The following is a 23,000-nucleotide window of genomic DNA, read 5'->3' on the forward strand; positions in this document are numbered from 1 at the left end:
TAAATATTGGTCTTCATTTTGGCTTTTCAGATGTCTAAAGTTAATAGAGATGAATTGGAGAAACTGATTACGGCAGAAATACAATTGGATAATTTACTTAAAGATAAAAAAGCTATGCAGGTGATGCTTCTTCATCAATATAATGATATTAAAGATGCAACGCAAATAGTAATTAATCACATAGCAAATTTAGAAGGAACCACAGTAACTGACATACACAAAAGGTTAGAACTAAATGATTGAAATAAAACTATCTTTTCAATGATGGAACGTTTTATTTGAAGACAAATACAACTCTTTACAATTTAAATTCATCCAATTTTTTTTGTGTTCATAAACTGAAATAGTAATGAACATTTTAAAATTTTACATAGCAGGTTTACATACTTAAGTTATAAGTGTTTTCAAAAAAGCCACAGTTCCATGTTTGCTACTTCAATTACGAAAAATGTTATGTATTACATGACAAGTATTCTAATATATTTCGATTATATTATGTTGACAATATTAAAGTGACCATTGCCAGCAAACAAGTTTATAAAATGTAGTAAAGATATACTGCTGAATCTAAAACTATAGCGAAGTAATGGATTTAAAAGAAAACATAAAATCTACCTCCTTTGAACTAATGTTACATTAAAACATGACAAGTATTTAAACTGTTCAAATATGGTGAAATAAAAGACTACCCATTAAAATTATTAACCCAGAGAAAGGGGAGTGCCTTTTATTTTATAAACCATTTAATATATTGAGAAAACATTGCCACTCTCTAACATGCTTTTACTGATGTTACACATAATTCTTAAAGAAATCAAAATACATTGAAGTTAAAATTCTAATCTACACATCGTGTTCATTTGAATAAGCAAGCAATAATATATAGGTTGTAATAATGTAATATAAATGTTTAATATAATGTGCATGTCGCATCTAGCGACAGCCAGCGAATACTTAGCAATGTGAGCGCCCTTGTGCAAGCGGGCGCTCTGTTACGGGCCGCTGCAGGCCTCTACTCTCTGCCACTGCTCCAGTGGTCGACTTGTACTCAGTACGAAGTCAGATGCTTTATACTTTATTATTTGACAATTAGTCAATGGACAGCGCCGTGGCTGCTGCAAATCTGTGCAATGCACTCCTGATGTTTGATTTATTAAAATCAATTATATGTTATAGTAGCAACATATTTGTCTATCTTCTGGCCAGGTTTAGGTAAGCATTCCAAAAATTGTAAAGTCTTCATTTAGTTCCATTCTCGACTATCGTGTACTGTCCAATAAAAAAAGTTCGTGCTCTCGAAATGGAATGTAATGTTGATAATTGTGACAGTTTTGCACTCAATCGAGTTTCTTAGCAAGACTTGGTCTCATTATTTTTGTTAGTCATTCCAGCTAAATTTAAGTATAACAATATAACAAATTTACAAAAATACATATACATTGAAGATCATTCGCAAAATTTCCTTTCCAAAAATGCATATAAATATATCACTAATAATCTAAGTTTTCCTATCGAAATAATACCCTATAGGATATGGAAGTACCAAATTGCGAATGTTCTCTCAGTTTCATCAAACGTCTATCGTTAGACTTAAATCTACGAGTTTCAGACTCGTTTCAGGCAGTCCATTCAGATTTCAAAGCACCAACAGTCATTCAATAAATGCACTTTTACACTAATTTAACCACTCCTCCTATAATTATGCTGACGATAAAGAATTTTGCACTCACCATTATATGGGACTTTTTAGATTAGTCATCAAACATAGTTATAGGATAACATACAGTTCCCACAAAACATCAATTTGTCACGAAATAAGGTATAATGAAATTAAAAACCACTAAACGCATTTTCATGCGATTTATACTGGAACTAGAAATTATGAGGACAAAGTATATAATAGTTTTACAAATTAAAATATGACATACAACTATACACATAAAATTATTTTATCTGGTAGTGAATAAATATGCTATTCTATACCTAATGAATATTGGTATGTGCATAACAACACGAAATAAAAGAAAACTTCATCAAGACGAGGTCCCTTTCTCTTATCGACTAGAAGACACGCTTTGGTTCAATCTCATTCCATACCGATATAAAGTGCAAGAAATTTTTAACCCCTTAAACTTACGGTAAATTAATATTTTGTGACAACTGTTTTATCCAATAAATACTACACTCAACATCAACGCCTAAATAATGTACCCAGAAATCCCAAAACAAGTCTGAAAAATTTGGTTTCATCTATGTAATCGGCAGCCGAATACGTCATACATTTATGTACTTAATTGGCAACATTTTTATCTTATTTTTGTAGAATACTTCATTTCATGGCTGCAAGGGATTTCATAGACCAAACCAACCACTTAAAATAAAAATAATGATTTGGTAAATTGTAAATATACTATATGTAAATAAATAATGCTGACTCAGTACCTCATATGCTTACAAATAAAACATATTATTTACTAAGCCATCTCACTTTTCAATTAAACGACTTAACAACCAACATTAATTTATTATATATATTTTCTAATTATCACTTGTCAATTAACGGGTGCTGTTGGGTTCTTATCTTTCTAAGAGATATTGTACTACCTCGATTAACAGAACCTACTTCTTAATGGACTTTGATATTTGCTTGGAAAATACAGATCTTAGTTTGAGTATGGCTAGAGGTTCTCAGTACTGAAACGCAAATATCAAAATTTCCAAAGAGTTTTAATGTCTCATTAGGGATTATTGAGACGAAAATTTTGCCTCAGTTGTCGTTTGTCTTTAATATTATATTTAATTGAACACTGCGCGTGTCAATTAAAGTAATATAAAATCAGTCTCAAATTTGGGAAGTCTTTTAGATCCTCAGGCACGTATACGTTATGTCTGTTGGGTACTCACCACACAGACAATAACAAAATGTGTCATCGATTTGGTTCCTTTTCTGTTCACAAATGTGCTATGCAACCCAAATACGTGCTAAAACAATTACTATTGAGATGTTATTTTATTCCCAAGAAGTTTAAAATGTTACATTCTTTAAGTTTAAATGAATGCTAGTGAAGACTGGTAGCACAAATGTTAATGAATGGTCAAATAACCACTTTTATTACTTCACTAGCAACTCAAATGTGTAGAAAATGAATGGATATTATGGTAAGCTTTCCTCAAACTACGTGAAATCAACTTTAATATATAAAAAATATGAAACTACTTCAAGAGACAAACATAGGATATTACCTTAAATGGATATATATTTAGTTAGAAACTGGTGCATCACCTTGACCAATGTGCTCCTTCTCAGATTTGTGGCTTTGCTCCGCCACCTAAAATACATGATTTGATTAACTTAAAAGTAAAATATCACTACGCTCACATTATATAGTTGTTAAAAAGTAAATAAAGTAACAGAGGAAAGCTTTTTGTAAGTCCTGTTATTGTTTACGGTAATCTGACTGATTTATTCGGCTATCACCTTATTATTATCGAAAGTATCCAACATTTGACCAACATTTGTCTTCTGATTGGACCCCTTTTTCTTGCCTTTCCCGACATTCTTCTTTAAGTTTTTTGCAGTCTTCGATTTCTGTTGTTGTGCACCTGAAAGTCATTGATTGTTATGAAATCATAAAATAGGATAGTTGCCATCAAGTTTAGTGTATGACTGACTGTGGGCACAAGTGATTGAATGTTGGGAATCAAAAAGCGTTCTAATCCTACTTTAATGAGAACAAAAAAATTTAATAAAATGTTAGTAGAAATAAAATAGATCCATTAAGGTGACATTTTATTATCGTAGTTCGATGTGATCATTGGTTAGGCAACTACCCTATTGCAGAACAGCAGTTTCGCTAGTAAGTTACTTAGGACTTACCATCGCCTTCGTTCTCAACAATGTTATCTTCCTGCGGGTTCACTTCATCAACTTGTGACGTCATTTCTTCTGGCCTCACAGTTTTTCTGAAAAACAATATATTTATATTAATTTAGAATATTCCCATCTTAGTAGTTATTTAAACTTACAACATGTACCCATGAAAAAGCGATGTCTGCTAATACAGGTATTAAAAAGAGACTTCTGCTACTATCAATTACCACGACGTAAGTCTCCCTCACCAATCAATACATCTAAACTATTATTATTATTATAAAGAGGTAAGCGTTTGTGAGTTTGTATGTTTGAGAGAGTAATCTCTGAAACTATTGAACCGATTTCAAAAATTCTTTCACCGTTAAAAAGGTACATTATCCAAGATTGCTATAGGCTATATTTTATTTCAAAATTACCATGGGTGAGAAGCCCCGGGCAAGATGTAGTCATTAATATAATAGTCATATAAACGTCACCACTGCTGGGGTATATGCCTTTCTTACGGATGGATAAGGAGTATGGGCCATGGTCCACCGGTGGCTCATGTAGGTAGGTATTACATCAGGAGGGTGTGTCACTACATAGCTTTCCCGCTGTCTGTCATCTTATGTATGCGTATACATATGTATACATGCACATAGAATATGTATGCTTAGATCTTTAAAACTACGCAACGGATTAATGTTAAGCCGAGCCGGAGAAAAGCCGAGAAGGGCCGCTAGTCCCTACTAATTATAAATGCGAAAGTGAATTTGTTGCTTTTTAACTTTATATCTACTTAATCAATCTTATTTGAATTATTCTTACATGTAGTTAGAAGTACGGAGAAGGACATAGGGTATCTTTCATCTCGGAAAAAACAGCTAACATCTAATAAATAGTTACAATAAGAAGTAGGTAGGAAGTACTCGTGACTGACCCGTTGACGGTGAGCGTGGTGGCCTTAGCGGGCTCGTCGTCGCGGCGCGCGCGGCGCCCCCCGCGCGAGCCCGCGCCCGCGCCCGCGCCGCCGCGACCGCGTCCGCGCGCGCGCCCGCCCCGCGCCCCGCGCCACCCCCGACCGCCGTACGAGTTGCGCGGCGGCGGCGTGTAGCCCACGTAGCTCACCTGCTGGTGTTTTCAATGTTATTATTATTTCCTCATGGCGACGCCAGGGGTGAGCGGTCCTCCCGTTTCATCCATTAGTGTTTTAAATATACTTTAGGGCCTATCTCAACACTTTCTGATGAAATAATTTGTGATTTCACACAAAATATTTTAGCTGCTTAGTTATTTATACTATAGTAATCCTAAACTTGTGAAACACAATTTTAAGCCTATATTATGTTTGATATATTACGTATAAAAGGCTAGCAAGTGGTGAAACAGGCCTTATGTTTTTCCATGTTGGTCTGAAGGCAAAAGAAAAACAGAATAAGCTGACTTATTCTGTTTTTCTTTTGCCTTCACACCAAGATGGAAAAACATAAGGTCTTTTTCTCCAGCGCAGATTGTAAAAGTCAAACAAGGGAAAACTATAAAGTCTTCCTATAGGTAATAGATTAGCAACCTAACATTTTATTTCATTTCCACCAACAAGCCTGAATAACAGTGAACGTGATATATAAGTCACACGAAATACATTTATAAATTGATGAAAAATGGACACTCAAGAAGGAAATATAAATTAAAAATTGTACAGAACCATGGAGCAGGCAAAAGTCAGCATCTGGTTGCAAATAGCACAGTGGTTCGATAGTGTACCAACGTATGGGACGTTGGAGATATGATAGATAATGAACCTAAAATTCAACTGGATAGAACGACTGGCAAATCAGATAATACATACAACGTACGCCGTGGAGATAAAATGTAGGTTGAGTAACAAACCATTCAGAAAGCCAGAGTGTGCACAAACATAACTATTATACTATTTATTTAGAAAGCAGATACGTGAATAAACAGAATGATTATACAAACCTGTGGGTAGCGCGCGGCGCGAGCGGGGTAGCTGCCGCCCCCCCACTGCCCCACCACCACCCCCGCTATCTCCAGCCGCGCGCCGCGACCGCGTCCGCGCTGCTACAAAATTATCACTATTATTTAATACTAGCTTTTCCCACGTTCATTTCATGTTCTTACTAATGTCTAGATCTCGGGTTCTAATCAACGTCTCGCGATGAAACCTATACCAGATTGTAAGTTAGACCATCAACTGTGAAAACCACATTAAATTCCATGCGATAGTGTTTGCGTGATGCGTGAGCAAACAGACAGAAAAAAATGTTTTGGCTTCTGTTAGTCCCAAAGACTCCCATAATGTTTTTTTATTTAATATCTTCTATGTACAGACACAGCTTACTTTGTTATGTTTTTACTATATGGATTATCTATAATATTAAGAGTGTAAGAAAAGGCGATAAATAAATAGCTATTAGAAAGAGCAGAAATATACGTAATGTTAGGATTAAAGTCAGCTTCAGATTTTGTACAGATTGATAATAATATTAGTTAGATAATCACTTCAAGAGGACGCGGCCATCCGCCGCCGACGACGCCGGCTACCAGCGGCAGTGGCGGCATCGCGAACTCCACTTCCAAACCCTCCAAGATCGCCTTCCGCATGCGTTCCACCTGGATAAATAGTTTTTTTTTAAAGAACGATAACAAAATAGATGATCTGATGATTTCTAGTTGTAATTCTTATGGCTAAAGGTTATTGGAATATAAAACATATAATGACTTTCCTGAAAATATTAATGGAGTGTTTACCTTCTCCATTTCACGTACTAGTTGATAGATAAGTCATCGCAGAGTGTAAGGATTCTACACGATGTTTTCTAATGATAATAACTATACACAAGTCAGATTGGTACAAATTTACGTGGTAAGAGTAAGATTTCTACTTGGGACCTTTAGAATCACAGGCTTTGGGACCTTTAGAATCACAGGCGAACGTCTTAATCATTGGACTACCATTACATTGCTCTCGACGATTTGTTTTCTCTCTCATATCGTTTTCCCGTTACCTACTTTTTCATCTTCTTCACGCAGGGTCAGTTATCAGACAATTTTTTCTTTTCTGTATAACGCGAGCAAGAACATATGGAATTCGTTCTTGCTCGCGTTAAGAAACATAACTTCACTGCCGCTCTGATGGTCGGATGGTTCGGACCGCACGCTACGACGGCGGGCAAGAAAAGTGCCGTAACTACTTCTAGACTTTCGCGTTGCATAATTATATATTAGCCGGCAGGTATTAAACGCGCACATACTTTTTTATTTCCCTGAATGTAGAAGGTATTTTCGCGTTTAATACCTGTCGGGGTAATATATAAGAAAAGTGTCGATCGTCACGGACCTTGACGACAGTGTCGAGATGGTTGTCGCAGAGCTGCGCCAGATGCTTGCAGTGGTTGGCGCGATGCAGGTTGCGCTGCAGCAGCTTGCCGTCGAAGTAGAGCCAGGGCGCCGCCACGAGCCAGGGCACGGGCGCGCCGCACGCGTCGTTGGCGACCAGCGCCGCCTCCGCGCCCGCCATCACCAGCGCGCCCAGCTGCACGCCGCGGGAACTTATGCCGTTCACCTGCAATCGTATATTTGTTATTTTCCGTAGCAGCATACTGTGAAGTTTGAAATTATATGACTGTAGGACAAAAAAATGATGTAAAATACTGACGAATTGGCTTAAAAATTTGATTACGATATAGTGTGCATTGTGCAAACTATATCATTGTGCATTGTGGTATCTGTTGATTGTTGCTATTAAAAATGATATACCTACATAATTATATGTTTAAACTATGTGGTGGCCCATGACAGGTTTCGGCTTGGTTTAGTGTCTAGTTGGAGATACTAAACCAAGCCAAAACCTCCATGTTTACACGTGACTTTTTCACTCTATTTATGGAGCTAAAGATGAGGGAGATAGCCACAAGAGGGCAAAATTGTAAAAACCCTTTAAAAATTGCAGCTACTTTAGTATTTTCAAAAAGAAATTAACGATAGCTTACTGTCATTTCTTGCAAGTGAAGGGCGTTCATGAGATCAGTAGAGAAAGCTGTTGCTAAAAACGCATCCAATTCCTGCCTTCGCAGAATTTGCAGTTGAGATGTCATGATGAATCTATAAAAAAACACATAGTGACATCAAATAAGAGATTATAAGAAAATCTATAGTTGCATAAGGATTATATAATTAGTAGTCTGGACTTATCAAAGTGATTATTTTAAATTTACTTGCGAAAATAAGATTACAAAAGTATTGGGTGAAAACTTCTCGACATGATTTTTAGTTGTATACATCATTTGCAGGAGATTATTCTTACCTCAGCACTGTAGCCAGTATGAGAAGATGCTGAGGAACATACGACGTGTTCAGCATCAGTGGAGTGTCAGACCGCATGCATGAGAGGAAGGCGCGCATACGACGGCATTTGTCGTCTTGGGCAGTTCTGAAATTTATATTTAATATTATTATTCTAGTAATAAGAATATCATTTAGTTCTCTCATTCATTAGCATAAAATGAACCCAATATTTAATTTTACGTAGTTTCGTACTATAATTTTACGGCATATATTTGCATATTTGCCTAGTGGCCCTTAATCTATGTCATTATAAGTCTAAGAGCACAATTTTTCCAATGAAATATAATGAATGAACTTTATCTGTTACTTGCAAAAAGAAAAGACAAAAATTCCAGAGAAGACAAAATCATATTAAAAAAATCTTGAATTTTTGTCTTCTCTTTTTGCATTTATTATATTCTATTCTGGTTTCTTTCTAGCGTTACGAATTGCTGCAATTCATAACGCTAAAATTTGTAGCTTTTTGAGAAATTACTATTCAATATAAAATTTGACGTGAAAAAGTGCGTGTAAAGATCTAATTTCTAAATATTCTTAAATTTTGTCTAGTTAAAGAGTATATTACAAAGCTCACCCGAACCAGAGCCTCTGTACAGTGGGCACGGGCCAGTCCAACACTACTCCGGGAACCATCTCCGGACTCTTGCCTGGGTTCACTCGGGAGTAGATCCATTCGGATATCTGCACTGTGCACGCGCGTTCGTTAAAGCCCGACGTGCTTGCTGTACCTTCCTCTGTAAAACAATTTTTTTTTATTATCTTTGATTCTGAACAATAAAACCTAAAAATATAATATAATTTTGTAAGAAAATAACGTCAATTTAGATTTAGTTAACAATTAATAATAGTTTGGACCATTTAAGTAACATTTGAGAATTAAAATTAGGAACACAAAAAAACAGTATATTTTATTTCGTTTGGAATATAGTTTGAGCTACTAGCACCTACCCTTGGCCTTCTGCGCCATGAAGCGGTGATGATGCATGTTATACAGGATAGCATACACATTCTGCCTGATGGGTCTGAAGAAATGATGTATAGAGGGTATTTCACGGTGGTTGTCATCCTCCATGAGCACCGGGAGTGTGATCTGGCGGTGGGTGAGTATAGACAGCATGCTGGGGTGCATGAGGCCGCGCGCGTGGCGCTCCGCACACGTTCGCAGCACTTCGGCGGGCGCCGCCGGGCAGTTGTCGTCTCCAGACAGGTTCTTGGAGACGGCTTGACGGCCCTAAAAATATTTCCTTACATTACTTTTCATCAAAGATAAAATTCTAAGTTTATGTGGCGTGTAGATCCTGAGAATAGAACCACTCTATATACACTCTATACGGAGCAAGTAAGACACATATAGTTTTAGCAGCTAATAGGAAACAAGTAGCTTTGATCCCAAGGGAAGTTGATGTCAGAAAATCTTACGCTGAATCTGAGCTTCGCGTCAAGACTCCGTTGCTGTTATCGAATATGACGGTAAGATGAGAGAGAAAAAGTTCCAAGTTTGAACCTATGATTGAATACCTAATAGATGAAATATCAGTCAGTCATTCAGATCAGACAATCAATCACGTGTTTATTATATTAAGTTACAATATCATTAGTTGGCTACATGTGGCTGCAAAAAAGGAAACTAGATCAAATTCGAATCGAAATCTTATACTTAAAACATATACCACCCAAATTGAAAAACCAACAATTAAAAATGTATAAATATCCTTCATTGCCATTTTAAACAACCCAATCAGTCAGAAATAATCCCACCTCTTTTGGCGCGGGCTGCTTGTCTATTTTATTAGCTGATTTTGACTGCATGTTGCTTGTTGCATCACCACTCTCCAACGACAGCGCGGCTACTGCATGCTGCAACTCACAGCTTTGCTCTTCCATGTTAAAGTCAGCATTCATGGAGGCATTCGCTGTAGCCAATTTGTAGTCTTCCAAGCCTTTTTGCTGTAATTTATTGAGCAATTTTGAAGTGCCAGTGTTGATGAAGGGATTGGACAAACATAAATTAATTACAACATAAATAGGTATGACTGAAGAGGACAGAAATAAAATAGGAAAATATAAATAAATGAAGGATCACTTTGCACTTGAGTTGGTTAAATTTTGATCATGCAACATGATGGGTGAAGTAAGTCAAATTATCTGAGCCAATGAGTCTAACAATGATTCAAAAGGCGTGGATGACTAAAGCGATAGATTTTAATGTGACACTGAAAAAAAGAAACCTCGTGTTCCGACGACTCAGTTGCCAACTTGGAAGTGTCTAAATCTGTTGAAGTAGATTGAGGGCTAAAATCGGGTTTCTGATTCTTTTTGTTATTTTTTGGGCGACGACCTGTAAATAACACAAAATCAATTATCAATCAATCCATACTTTGATACTAATCCATAATATCCTACTAATAACATTTTTTTTTTCACTTTATAATATTATAAAGTGAAAAAAAAAGTGTTTACTTATGCTAGTATTTTTTATTGCTATATTTATAATTTTACGTTTTGCAATCTTACCGGAAGCAGTCCTGTATTTGAGGAAACCATCTTTAGTTCCATTGAGATAATACTGAACAGCTTGCTTGAGTTTGGCAGCGCGGAGATCGTTGAGGTCACCAAATATTTCAGTGCAAGCTACATCAATGTCAGAGGACGGCAGATCGCGGACAAATTGACAGATACTCTTCACTAAAGTCTCTGGAGGTACTTGTTGCTACAATTAAATTTTCACACTATAATATTAGTAATATTAAATTATATTATACTAGAAAAAATAGACTTATGCTGTAAAAATCCAGAACTTTAATGTTACCATTAAAGTACCACAGCACCACTGTTTTGGATTTTTGCAGCAAGCCTTCAAAATATTATAGATTTCCACTTACACTGGTACCAGTGCAGACCTGAAATTTATACATAAAAGTAATGAAAAAAAAATGTCTTGTTTCTTACGAAAAGTGAAATTTCTAGTACTTTTTCCCATAAAAAGAAACTAGAAATTTCTTTTGCTCAATCCTAAAGTAATTTAAAAGAATTACAAATTATTTTAATAAATTTGTATAACAAAAACTTATGAATAAGAGAATTTATGAATAATAGTTAAGCTTAAAAGTTATAAAGATTGATACCTTTTTTTGTGTGATTCCCAATCTCTTGTAAAAATCTGTGAGACTTTGTTCAGAGAGAATGGTTCCTCCTAACAGAGCTGCCATGAGACACAGTCTGTCTTGTTGTACATCCAACACATGGGGTAGTTCATGAACCATGTATTCCTTTGTTTCCAATGAAGACTGAAAATAAATTAAATTGGTTTCAAACTGCACACTGAACACTTGTAACTTTCAAATGATGTAGTACTCCTATGTCCAGTATAATAATCTAAGTAAAAATAATGCACAGATACCTTTTTTGTCTTGTTAATTGATTAGACTATGTTAAAAATACGTATTTGTTTAATTCATTTGCTGCATATAAAAAATAAAGATACATCATCTGAATTTGACCATTGGTTGTCTCCACTTACCCGATAGGTTAATTTTAATTGTGAAGAACTGAAATATCTTGGTGGTTGAAATACTAAATATTCACCAGAGCACCCCACCAGCCCAGCATATGTTTTCTCCCTGCACAATCCGACCACTTCTTGACAGTGATCGTCTGTAGATACCATCTATAAACAAATTAAAGTTTTAAATTCACAATACAGCAATAGACAATACTCTATAAATAACAGGTGTAATACTCACAATAGGTATATTGAGATATCTCAGAGCAGTGCGAAGGCAGGAATGTAATCCTGTGGGAGGAACCCACCATACTTTTGGTGGTGGTGTACCCTTTGTAACAATATGGCGCAACACCTGTATCAAATATCACTTTAATCAACATGGAAATATGTATACAACCATGTCATGTGTTCATGTGTAATGTCATTATTATTAAAAAATAAATTCCAATAAAATTATTATACAGTTTCTTACTGAATTGACTCTTTGTCTGTATGTAGCTTGGGTTTGCATCCAGTGCTGAGGAGTAGCAGGTGGGGTCGGGTGAGCACCATTAAAGCAGACACAGAGAGCGACTTGGTGTTCAGCCAGAGCTTGAGCTAGAGTTGTCAGAAACTGGACACAGCGTGCCCATTGTCCTCCGCAAGCCCAGTCTACAAAAACATAGTTAATGATAAGCAGAATGTCCTTCCTTTTCTATGAAATAAGTGTCTGTGACTTTCAACTGATAAGTTAGCATCAGCCATATTGGATTGCGTTCTAAGTTTAACACAAAAAGATAATAAATTAAAAATCAACAGAAAATCTATCTATGGTAGAGTAGTTATATATATTGTTCTTTGAAATTAGGATCCCTTAAAAAGTAACTCAGACTTTAAAAAAAATCATCCTAAGATCATCCTAGTTATGGATATTTTTGGAGTGAAGAAATTTTGTTATAGAGCTCATTTGTGAAATGTGAAAGTATAAAGGGAATATCTTAACTAAAGAATTAACATTACCAACAGTGTCACAGGTTAAAATCCATACTAATATTAAAATTGTGAAAGTATGTTTGTTTGTCTTTCTTTCACATCAAAATGGAGCATTGGATTAGGTGATTTTTGGTATGGAGATAGTTTATGAGTTGGAAATAACATAGGCTTTTTGCCGTGGACAATACTTGGTTAGTATAATATTTGGCAGTAAGTACTTAGAACACCCCAATACTCTAGTTTGCTATGCTACTATCTAAGGTCAATATAAACAGAAAACGGAATAAAAAGAAATATGTAACTTTGCAGGTAGTAGTGTTGATCTGTACTTACCTGAAAAATATCCACCATATAACCGATCCAAACAACCTTCTGCATCAAGCACCAGTCGAAAACCGCCTGCTTGATTTCTGGCGATTCGAAAGAGATCAACACCAACTCCTTCATTTTCTAAAAATGTTTGTAGATCTTGTATCCCCATGATTCTTCAACAAATCGGCGATGAAAATTGTACCCAACTCTTAATAAATCGAACACGTTCGTTTTGAAACACTGCAATCTGAAAATGGTGGTTGTGGGTCGATTATTTACAAGTAGGTTGATAGTAAATATTGTTACTTTTAAGAAATTTAATTACAAGTTTTTCAAATTCGTGAAAATATATATAAAAATAAAAGTAAAACCGTATATATACCGGCATAAAATAATCAAACTATTAATTGGTGGAAACAAAATGTAGACATTAAATAAAAAAATTACATCTACGATGATAATAAACTAAGCAAGATAATGACCAACCTCAACTAAAAAACCATACCAACGATGAAATTACGATAGCCAGAAGATGAAAAGGGAAGCCATTTGTAATAAAATTTCAGACGACATGTCAATCAAGAAGAAAAAAAAAAGCAGATTTTGCAGTGTTGCCAGAACAGTTTATCGTCCTGCATTTCAGAAACTCATGGAATTAGTAGGTACTCCGTACAATGTACTTACTAAATCCATGGAGAAACCAATATACTTAATATTTGTATATCTATGTCACGGACAGAGAATACATCTATTCCCACAGATTATTATATGCTTTAACTATATCGTCATGTTACTCTGAACTGATTTTTGAAAATCGCAAAAATTAGCTTCAATGTAATGTTTTTTTATATATAATATATTATAATAATAGGAATAATTAACTGTGTTTATTTTTCCGTGTTTTTATATCTGTGTAAAATAGGCACTGTTTGTTTGTGAACAGCTCTATCTAAAGATATTCATAAAAAGTTTGATTTGTCAAATTTTGACATTCGCCTTCCCACCGAGCAGAGTAAGCGAGCAAGTCTAGGTTTCATGTTTAATTAATTTGTTTGTTGGATAAATTGGGCGTAGTGAAGAGACAAAACAATTATGTTGTGTAAAATTGTTTAGGACGTTAATAAATATTTAATACAGTTGCACTTAATTGCATTTGTAGCAAAATGCACTAGATCTCGTACTAATACAGTATCACATTCAAATTGATTCACTAATCCAAGATATAAAAGGATACGGAATGCCGGAGCAAAGTAATGATTATCGTGTTGTTGTATTTGGAGCTGGTGGTGTAGGCAAAAGTTCTTTAGTGCTTCGTTTTGTTAAAGGGACATTTAGAGAGTCCTATATACCTACGATTGAAGACACCTACAGACAGGTAAGTCTCTTCAACATGTATTTATTCTATATCATAACAGTGATAAATCTAGTGATATTGATTCAATGCAGTACTAGCTGAGTATAATATTTTTAATTTGAAGTTTTAAGAGGGGTATTGCAATTTATTATAACGTGAATTTAGAGCTCCTAGATTACAACTATCCGAAAGACTAAGACTATTAATTGAAAGCAAAGACTGATTTTCATATTCTTACATTCCATTTTAATTTAGTGTTTATATAGTGTATGAGTGTAAATGATTTTTCTACATTGCCAGTGTCAGACTAATTGTGAAGCCAGGGCAGTGTTTACAGTGAGAGATGAGATATACTAGTTTTATTCTATGTATTCAAATTAAATCGGTTTGAAGTGTTAGAACATGTTAAAAAAGATTTTATTAATTATATTGATTAAATTCATATTCTGTAAAGTTAATGTGATATTGGTGTCCAAAATTCATAATTTATTATTTCTCAAGCTATAAGTTCAACTTAAATTTGTCTGTCTTGTTCTTAATTTCAATATCGTCCTTGAACACATGCCAAAAGAACACAATATTCCATTTTGGCCAAATGCCAATTTAGGACACTATATCAATATCATAATAATTAATTTATGACAGATAGAGAAGTATTAATAGCCATGTTGCTTTCATATCTAACAATAAATAACTATTTATTTGAATTTATCAATTTACAGGTTATCAGCAGCAATAAAACAATATGTACCCTACAAATAACTGACACCACAGGATCCCACCAGTTTCCAGCCATGCAAAGATTATCAATTAGCAAGGTATTATTGAATTCTTTTTTTAGTTCCATCCATTGTTGAAAAATTATATATTTTGAAAAAATTAAGTTTCCTAATATTTGGCTAGTTATTATAAATATGATAGCAAAAATATTTTAAATTTTATTCATATATTTTTTTTACAGGGTCATGCTTTCATATTGGTGTATTCTGTGAGTAGTCGACAGTCTCTTGAAGAGTTGAAACCAATATGGCAAACGATAAAGGAAATAAAAGGGGCAGATTTGCCAAATATCCCTGTGATGTTGGCAGGTAACAAATGTGATGAGAGCCCTGAAATCAGAGAAGTATCAGCATCAGAAGGACAAGCTCAAGCCCAAACTTGGGGTGTCTCTTTCATGGAGACATCTGCTAAAACCAATCATAATGTCACACAACTTTTCCAGGTCTGTATTCTATTCATAAATTTCTCAGCTACTTTGGTGTGCTTACACTGCCGGTGCTGGCCATAATAAATATTAAGTACAGTAGCCGACACTAGATTTAATTATTCCATGCACCATCTGTATTAAATTTGACATTAAAAAGTATATCTGTAGGTGGCACCAAGGCTGCTTTTTTATAAATTGCGTCTTTTTCAAATACAATATTATTTATAGTCAATAAACATCTTATGAACAGTTTTTTCTATATAAACTTCAGAGTTCTCACTTGCTTAACTCATTGATTTTGGGATGACCACAAACTATTCTATATATCAATATAAAATATTCAACAATTTATCTGCTGGGCTGCCAATCTGTTACTTCCAAGTTCTTTGCAAAATTATAAACAATAATTAGGTACTTTATATATTTTCAGGAGCTGTTGAATATGGAAAAGAACAGGAATGTTTCTCTACAAGTAGATGGAAAGGGTAAGAAAAAGAAAGATAAGGTAGTGAAAGAGGGTGGCGAAGCTTCTGCAAGTGGTCGAGAGAAATGTCTTGTAATGTAATGTGATGAAAAAATTGCATTGCATACCCACCGATTTTGCAGTAATGCAGATTCTAGTCATTAACCCAAGTCCTTGGTGAATTATTGCACAGCATTAGTTGTAAGTAATACATTATAATGCATTAACATAATTATAATGTAGTACCTAATGTAATTATGCCTTTTAAACATTAATTTCCATTGTAATGGAGCTTGAGAAGTCACTAAAATGCATATTTTGCTATTTAAGGGAATTAAGTTATTTACACTAGTTAATATGATGACTGATACGACATTTATAGTTGGAAAGAATTCCGTATAATGTTAGTGAAAATACAACGAAATGAAGTCTGTAGGACTAACTGTTAATTAAATATTTATATTCAGGTTTTATTAAAGCATGTTACATTATATCAATTTTTACACTCCTAATGCTAATGGTTACTAAAACTCATGTTCTCGATTATTTGTTTCCATTATACGTTTTTCTATTTCATTACCTGTTGCCGCTATAGCGCGTAACGTTTTAATAATCGTTATGCGTGCACTTTCTCTAACATAGCTAGCGAAATTTTGCTAAACTATATAACAATGTAGCTTAGAAATATGAAGCTTTTATTTCATACATCCACAGCCCAAATTGTATTATAATTATTATAATACAAATGCTGATGGTTTGTTGCTAGAAAAGTAGTACCTATACAGTCCAAGTTAGATTAATGCATCATTTAGGGCGCTTAGCATAAAGCTAGTTTCAATGTAGATGTTGACATAGTGGGAAAACAATCTGTGCCAAATGTAGTAATTTCTACTGTAATTGGCAAAAGTTATGGAAACATGTTTTTGTTATCCATACCATGGTGTATTGGCATTCCAAAGTTATTATAGTACCAAGATTAGGGTTTATTTTGGTTTCTCAATCACATAATGTGGGTTATGTCAGAAATAATATTGTCATCTAGAATTGTTTCAAGTATGTACATAACATTAATAAAATATAAAAATAGATCTAAATATTTACGATCTCATCATGTTAAGTTACGATGATAATCGTAAAATTCCAAATATTTCATAACAAGTTTTTAACTTTTATGTATTGGAACTAGATTTCGAATACTTTTCGGCACTATCCTAATATGGCTCGGTACGGCAGCCAGCAGTCTAGTGCAGTTCTGTGGGCTAGCACAAATTTTAGCGGGTGCGTTATGGCTAAAATAACTCCAAATAATATACGATAAAGGCGATTTGCTAGACCCACTGAAATGAAACTAAAATTTTATTTGGTTACCTTTAGTCACATTAAATAAATTCTAGTCATTATTCTTAAAAGATAGCTGTCGCTAGTGTATAATGTACACTATATAATTGATATCATTCATTACATATCCAATTAGATTTGTCCATGTTATAAAAAATTATCTAGTCAGTAAATTATCACGTTTTATCTCACAGTAAGAATATATTATTATTGCTTTAATAAACATTTGCTTCTATATTTTAAGATTACATAAAACATTGTGTTTAGACAGTCTTTTATTTACATTAATGTTTACGTTATTTTATTATTCATAAATAATCAAACATTTTCAATGAAACCCAATTGCTATATATTTTACATTCCTATTCTGCACTTTATAAGTAGTGTATAAGTAAAAATCCTATTCAGGAGTGTTCAAAATCGTATAAACTTTCTGACGTTTTATATAAGAATGAAGTACACACATGTCATATCATAATCAAATAGAGTGATAAATATACCGAAACGAAGTATAGATATATTGCATAAGAAAAGTAAAGTTGTGAAGTATATTTATTATTTCAAGTGCGACAGTGTTTTAAATCCGACCAAGTTATGATTCGTTATTATTCGTTGAAGAAAACTTGTGTAATTATTTTTATTTCAGTGATATTTATTTGCTAATTGGCTAGTGCCAATGTAATGAACTGTAAATTGTGACAAAAGTTGTTAAAAACTGAATTGTTATAGCTGGACCAAGTTGTTTGATGTTTGTTAATGTAATTTACATTATAGGATTTTAATGTTTTGTGGCTGGTGTTGATCTCTAAACGTGTATCCCCATTTGAACACTTTGGCGGGCACAGGGCTGCTATAGCAGTAGTATGTACAATAAAGTGTTAGTTAAAATCTCTAATTAGACCTGGAATGGTTATATCTTGTTTTGAAAGACAGAGAACAAATAATTACTATTCTAGGTCAATTGAGATTGTTTTATTAGTAAAGGGGTCAATGATTTTCCACTTTTATCTTTGATCGATTCAAATCTTGATAAAACTTACATTTTTCTCACTTGTCTTTGAAGCCATTTTGTGCATAGTGGCCTCATCAATCCTCACTATAAATAGCTTAATCTCTCATCTTATTCTTCAAAATGGTGCCCATAACATGGCAATAATGTTAGTTTATAAAAATTCATCTCAATGAATCGGTACATAGGCGATTTGTAAGCATAATTGGCGAAATCGAAATGGTCGAAAAGTAAATATGTAAACAATCTCGTGATACATTGAAGAGGTCCCACAATAAAAGTTCAGCGATATTCGTAAATGTTATAACTATCTGGTATAATTTATTCTGACACTACCACCAAAATTTCACCAATACCTTTTCAAATCGCCAGTGTAATTAATCGTTAGAATATCGGAAGATGTAGTGTTATGTAATAAAGAAATAGAGAAAATGTTTAATATATGATGTCAATATCTTGAATGACTAGTAGTTACATGTTGCTGTACAGTCCACCGCATGTCGAGTAACCTTGCATGGCTGTCTGTCTATGGCGCATTTGCAATTAATTTGGATAGGTTTAGGTGCTGTTGACTGTACATAACTGGAATAACAGAAGTAGGCACTTTGCATCTTTTAGTTTCTCTCGGTAGATGATTATTTATTTAGTAGATATTTAGAATACTAATTAAGGATTCGCCAACCGAATATTTGTTATTTATTTGTAAAATAATATCATATTGATGAATCAAAGACCAATAACAGCTTATGTTAATAACATCGTAAAATAATTTGATCTGTTAAATTAAATAGAATTTAAATTTACTACTCGTTGAAGTTCCGGCTCATGTGACAACTGAGTGTTGTGGGGCTAGCACAAATGTTTGCGAGTACGTAATCGTATTGACAACTTTAAATGTACTTATATGGAAAAGTTACGTACAATAGATTGCTTTACGTACGGATTTACGATTACGACGTATTGATTTACGTACAATACTTGCCATTTTCCAGATGATTTTTTTGACGATGCTATTACGTTTTCGCAAAAACTCGTGCTAGGCTCATTGTTACCTTATTGTGAACGCACATTTGCATATACTCTTTATGTTGCAGTTGCTTTATCGTATAGGTAGTACAAAATAGTATGTGTCTATAAATTTTATTTTCAATTTATCATCAGAAGAGTACAAAGTTTTATTCACTGTTTAACTAAAATACTGTCTATGTCTATAGAAGCGATTTAGTGGTAAAGATGTTTTTGTTACAATGTTGGTTACGAAGTTGCAAATGTTTGTTGAGCAAAGGGTTTAGATACAGAATGTACTTTGCGGAACCCCATCGATCTCTCTGAATTTCCGAATATCATTCTGGGTCTAAAACCGACATAGCATTATAGAATGTATGTGTGTAAGTTCTGATACTATACGACTTACACCTTGTTTTTTTACCTACTTAAAATATTCATTTTAATAACGCTAATATTGAACTGAATGTTTCCCGATAATTATTGCATACCTGTTTCTTACTAATTCATACATATTTTTAAAATTGTGACACTTCTAACTAAGCCATCACGAAAATAAAATAAGACAATTATTCGGAAGTTTTATTTCAATTATTTATATTTACAAATATCAAAGGCACGGTCATTATGGAATTTTAATTCATTGCGAGTAATATATCATCCCCTTTATTACTAGGTACAATAAACATGTATAAAACTTTTTTTTTTATTATTAAGGATTATAAAATTATATGACACAAAACAATGACTAGAAAAATAAAGAGCAATAAGTGGTAAGTTAAAAAAATATCCTTGATTAATTTACTATTCAAGTGTCAGCGTTTAACGCCTATAAATTCGAGACTAAATTAAATTGTAATGTTATATTTTGCGCACACACAACCATATAGTTAATGTAGTTACTCTTTATCCACACCCATAATGTGTATTTATTACTGCTATAAATCGCAATAGGTAAGATCAGTATTCTAGTGTCTTTCACATTGTAATGGGTGCTGCATGTCAGCCCTTTGACCGCTGAGCACAGGCCTCACTTCTTTTACGCCTATCTTTGTGCTACCTAACCCTCTTACCACCTATGTCGCGTTTTTTTGACGTGACTTTGATGTCGTCCGTCTATATCGCTCAAAGAAGTTAAAATCCCTAAATATAATCGAAGAAAAGGATGTTTAAAATGACTGCATATCAAAAATACTACCCAAAATAATACTAAACACTAACTTTCATATCCCGAGAAAAAAAAACAATATTTAACCAGCATCGCCACTACCATCTCTAGGTCTTCTTATTCTTCGTCTGATTGACTGTTCTTGGAAGGACAATACATTTTTTTCATACGATGAACTGCTGAGTCTTCCGGTACTAGCTGACCTATGGATCTTAGGTGCTTCAATAGCCGCAGGATTTATGTTGGTTTGCGGAACTCGCGAATTTGTAAGGGCATGCGAAAAAACATCCAGTAGTCTGTTTAATGTTGCACCACTTATTCGATCTGTATTTTCAACAGGTGGACTTTGATGTGGATTTACTTCAGAAAATAATGTTCTTTTACGTTGTTTTACGCCTACACTTAAGCCTAAGAAACTTAAACTAAATGGAATGTTAAGTAAGTAATTAAATACTATTATAACCAAAAGAACAATTAGCAAAGCATTGAAGGAGAGTGTCAAAAATCCATAAACAATTTTGTCAAATGGGAACCACAGGCCATCTGAAAAAATAATATGCAATAATTAGTATGAATCTATTGGTCACTCTCTTTTATTATTAGTATAGTATATTATTTGTAGTAGTATTCTAAGTTTCATTTTCGTGTTCTGACTCTAAACTTGGGATACCTAGATTAAAATTTTGAACAGATATGACAAGATGCCGTAATGGTATATGTACTGTAATGATAAATGAAATCAATAAATGCAGATGAAAAATAAATGTATATTTACCTGTTACACTGCTTATCATAATCTTTACAGCAGCACTAAGTGAAATCATAGGTTCTGATATTAGAGTAGTGAACATTCGTATGGCAATCTTCAAAGGGTTCATATGCTTCATAAATAAAATCACATCTGGTGGTGGAACTTCACAAGTGGACTTCCAGAACTGCCATTGACAGCTGCTAAGTGCTGACAAAAACCTATTAAGTTCTTGCTGTTCAGCTTCCTGTAACATAAAATAAAATTAATTACAAACATTCATGAAATCTCAATGAATATCAATCAGAAATTGTTACGTCAAAAATCATGCATACAATGTAGCTGGCATAGTGCATATACATATATTTGGAAGCAAAATCCATGTTGAAAGTTCTATCCATAGATCAACAAAAAGAAAAGAATAATGGTTCTACCATTGCATACCTTTCCCATGTAGATAGGTACCACATGCAAGTGTGCAAGCTACTGGCATGTGTATAACCACTTTTAAAGACTAAAGAGTTCACCAAAAGTTTTGCAATAATAAATTTTAGGCCTTTCGGTCATAAAATTGTCATTTATAATGTGAACTTATTAAAATGTTCCAGTGCTTTGACTCAAACTGTACGAAAAATAGGTATTCTGCAACTACTCAGTAATATTGTAAAAACCTTGTAGAATACAAGACAATTCAAAAAGAAAATGAACATGAATACTAACCTTATAGGATATGATAACTTCGTAAACATACAATGCAATAAATATAAAAAATATCACATGTCTGTGAGAAAGTCTCTTCCAGAGCCAATTAAAAGCTAGAATTATCCCAATCAAGCCAAGAGTCCATACTATGTACATCTGTAATAAAGTTTGAAGATTGTTTTATGTATTGAAAATATAAACATCAAATTGCAAAAGAATAAAACTTACCTTATATTCAATCAAATATAATTGTACATAATCAGTCCATGCCATCACAATTTTTTCAACAATAGTTGGTTTATAAATAGCATCTTCAATATAACCCATGGTTTTCCGAAGCATGGATTCAGTAATGACAGTATTTGATTTCATATATTTATCTAATGTATTCCATTTCTCACAGTCAAAGCGCATTTGCAATACAACTACAACACTACCATCTTCATGTTTCTGAAATACAAAAGTTTGTATGTAAATTAATGATGACAACACTCAATTACAAATAATTAATTTATTGTTTTATTTGAATAGTTAAACACCTGAAGTTGTCCTCCTCGGAGAACCATGCCTAGAATTCGCTTAATAAATATTTCATCGATTCCTGGGTTACTTTCTGGTTTCTTTGGCACTATTCTCAAATCGGGTGGAATATCGGCTTCTTCCTCAAGTTGTTTTGGTGCCTCATAATCCCAAGGATCTGGTCCGAACTGCATCTCGCATTTACAAAACAGTAATAAATATAATGACCATAGTAAATACACAAGCAAAGTCATAATATTTGCGAAATCTGGGACTAAATTTATTTATTTATGTAGTTCGATTTTTTATCAAACTCAAACAACAAAATTCAAAGTTCATCAGCTCCAGCTGGCTTGATGATGTCATCGTGACATTGAAATTGACAATTCAACACACGCTCTTATTCAAGCGACTACAGAAAGGAATTCAGGTATATAATAGAAAAGGAAGGTCGTTCTACATCTCTTTCTTTTAAAT

The 23,000-nt window shown here is 33.9% G+C and overlaps 3 protein-coding genes across 11 annotated transcripts; 1 reads left to right on the forward strand and 2 right to left on the reverse strand.

Moving 5' to 3' along the window:
• Window positions 1-255: 255 nt before the first annotated feature.
• LOC128670532 (constitutive coactivator of PPAR-gamma-like protein 1 homolog) lies at window positions 256-13,624 on the reverse strand. 9 transcript variants are annotated; one of them, XM_053746265.1, is made up of 21 exons: window positions 13,497-13,624; window positions 13,032-13,257; window positions 12,199-12,377; window positions 11,965-12,078; window positions 11,742-11,888; window positions 11,347-11,508; window positions 11,104-11,121; window positions 10,736-10,931; window positions 10,450-10,559; window positions 9,980-10,168; window positions 9,170-9,452; window positions 8,796-8,955; window positions 8,181-8,306; window positions 7,867-7,978; window positions 7,215-7,439; window positions 6,377-6,487; window positions 5,834-5,932; window positions 4,794-4,984; window positions 3,878-3,963; window positions 3,479-3,603; window positions 256-3,329 (listed from the first exon to the last, which is right to left on the reverse strand). In XM_053746265.1, the coding sequence occupies exons 2-21, from the start codon at window positions 13,177-13,179 to the stop codon at window positions 3,261-3,263; spliced, it is 2,850 nt and encodes a 949-aa protein (XP_053602240.1). In that variant the 5' UTR covers window positions 13,180-13,257; window positions 13,497-13,624; the 3' UTR covers window positions 256-3,260. The 9 variants fall into 9 exon arrangements, with proteins under 9 accessions (XP_053602240.1, XP_053602239.1, XP_053602236.1 ...); XM_053746264.1 differs by having other exon boundaries at window positions 4,794-4,981; window positions 5,834-5,935; XM_053746261.1 differs by having other exon boundaries at window positions 5,834-5,935.
• Window positions 13,625-14,004: 380 nt separating this feature from the next.
• LOC128670594 (uncharacterized protein) lies at window positions 14,005-19,965 on the forward strand. The gene is made up of 4 exons (XM_053746380.1): window positions 14,005-14,385; window positions 15,087-15,182; window positions 15,326-15,586; window positions 16,002-19,965. Exons 1-4 carry the CDS (start codon window positions 14,248-14,250, stop codon window positions 16,134-16,136), a joined length of 630 nt encoding a protein of 209 aa, XP_053602355.1. The 5' UTR covers window positions 14,005-14,247; the 3' UTR covers window positions 16,137-19,965.
• LOC128670591 (uncharacterized) lies at window positions 19,956-22,917 on the reverse strand. The gene is made up of 5 exons (XM_053746377.2): window positions 22,544-22,917; window positions 22,233-22,454; window positions 22,023-22,160; window positions 21,330-21,549; window positions 19,956-21,097 (listed from the first exon to the last, which is right to left on the reverse strand). Exons 1-5 carry the CDS (start codon window positions 22,775-22,777, stop codon window positions 20,637-20,639), a joined length of 1,275 nt encoding a protein of 424 aa, XP_053602352.1. The 5' UTR covers window positions 22,778-22,917; the 3' UTR covers window positions 19,956-20,636.
• Between the last annotated feature and the right edge of the window lie 83 nt (window positions 22,918-23,000).

Source organism: Plodia interpunctella, chromosome 6, assembly GCF_027563975.2.
Source record: "Plodia interpunctella isolate USDA-ARS_2022_Savannah chromosome 6, ilPloInte3.2, whole genome shotgun sequence".
Classification (NCBI taxonomy): Eukaryota; Metazoa; Arthropoda; class Insecta; order Lepidoptera; family Pyralidae; genus Plodia; species Plodia interpunctella.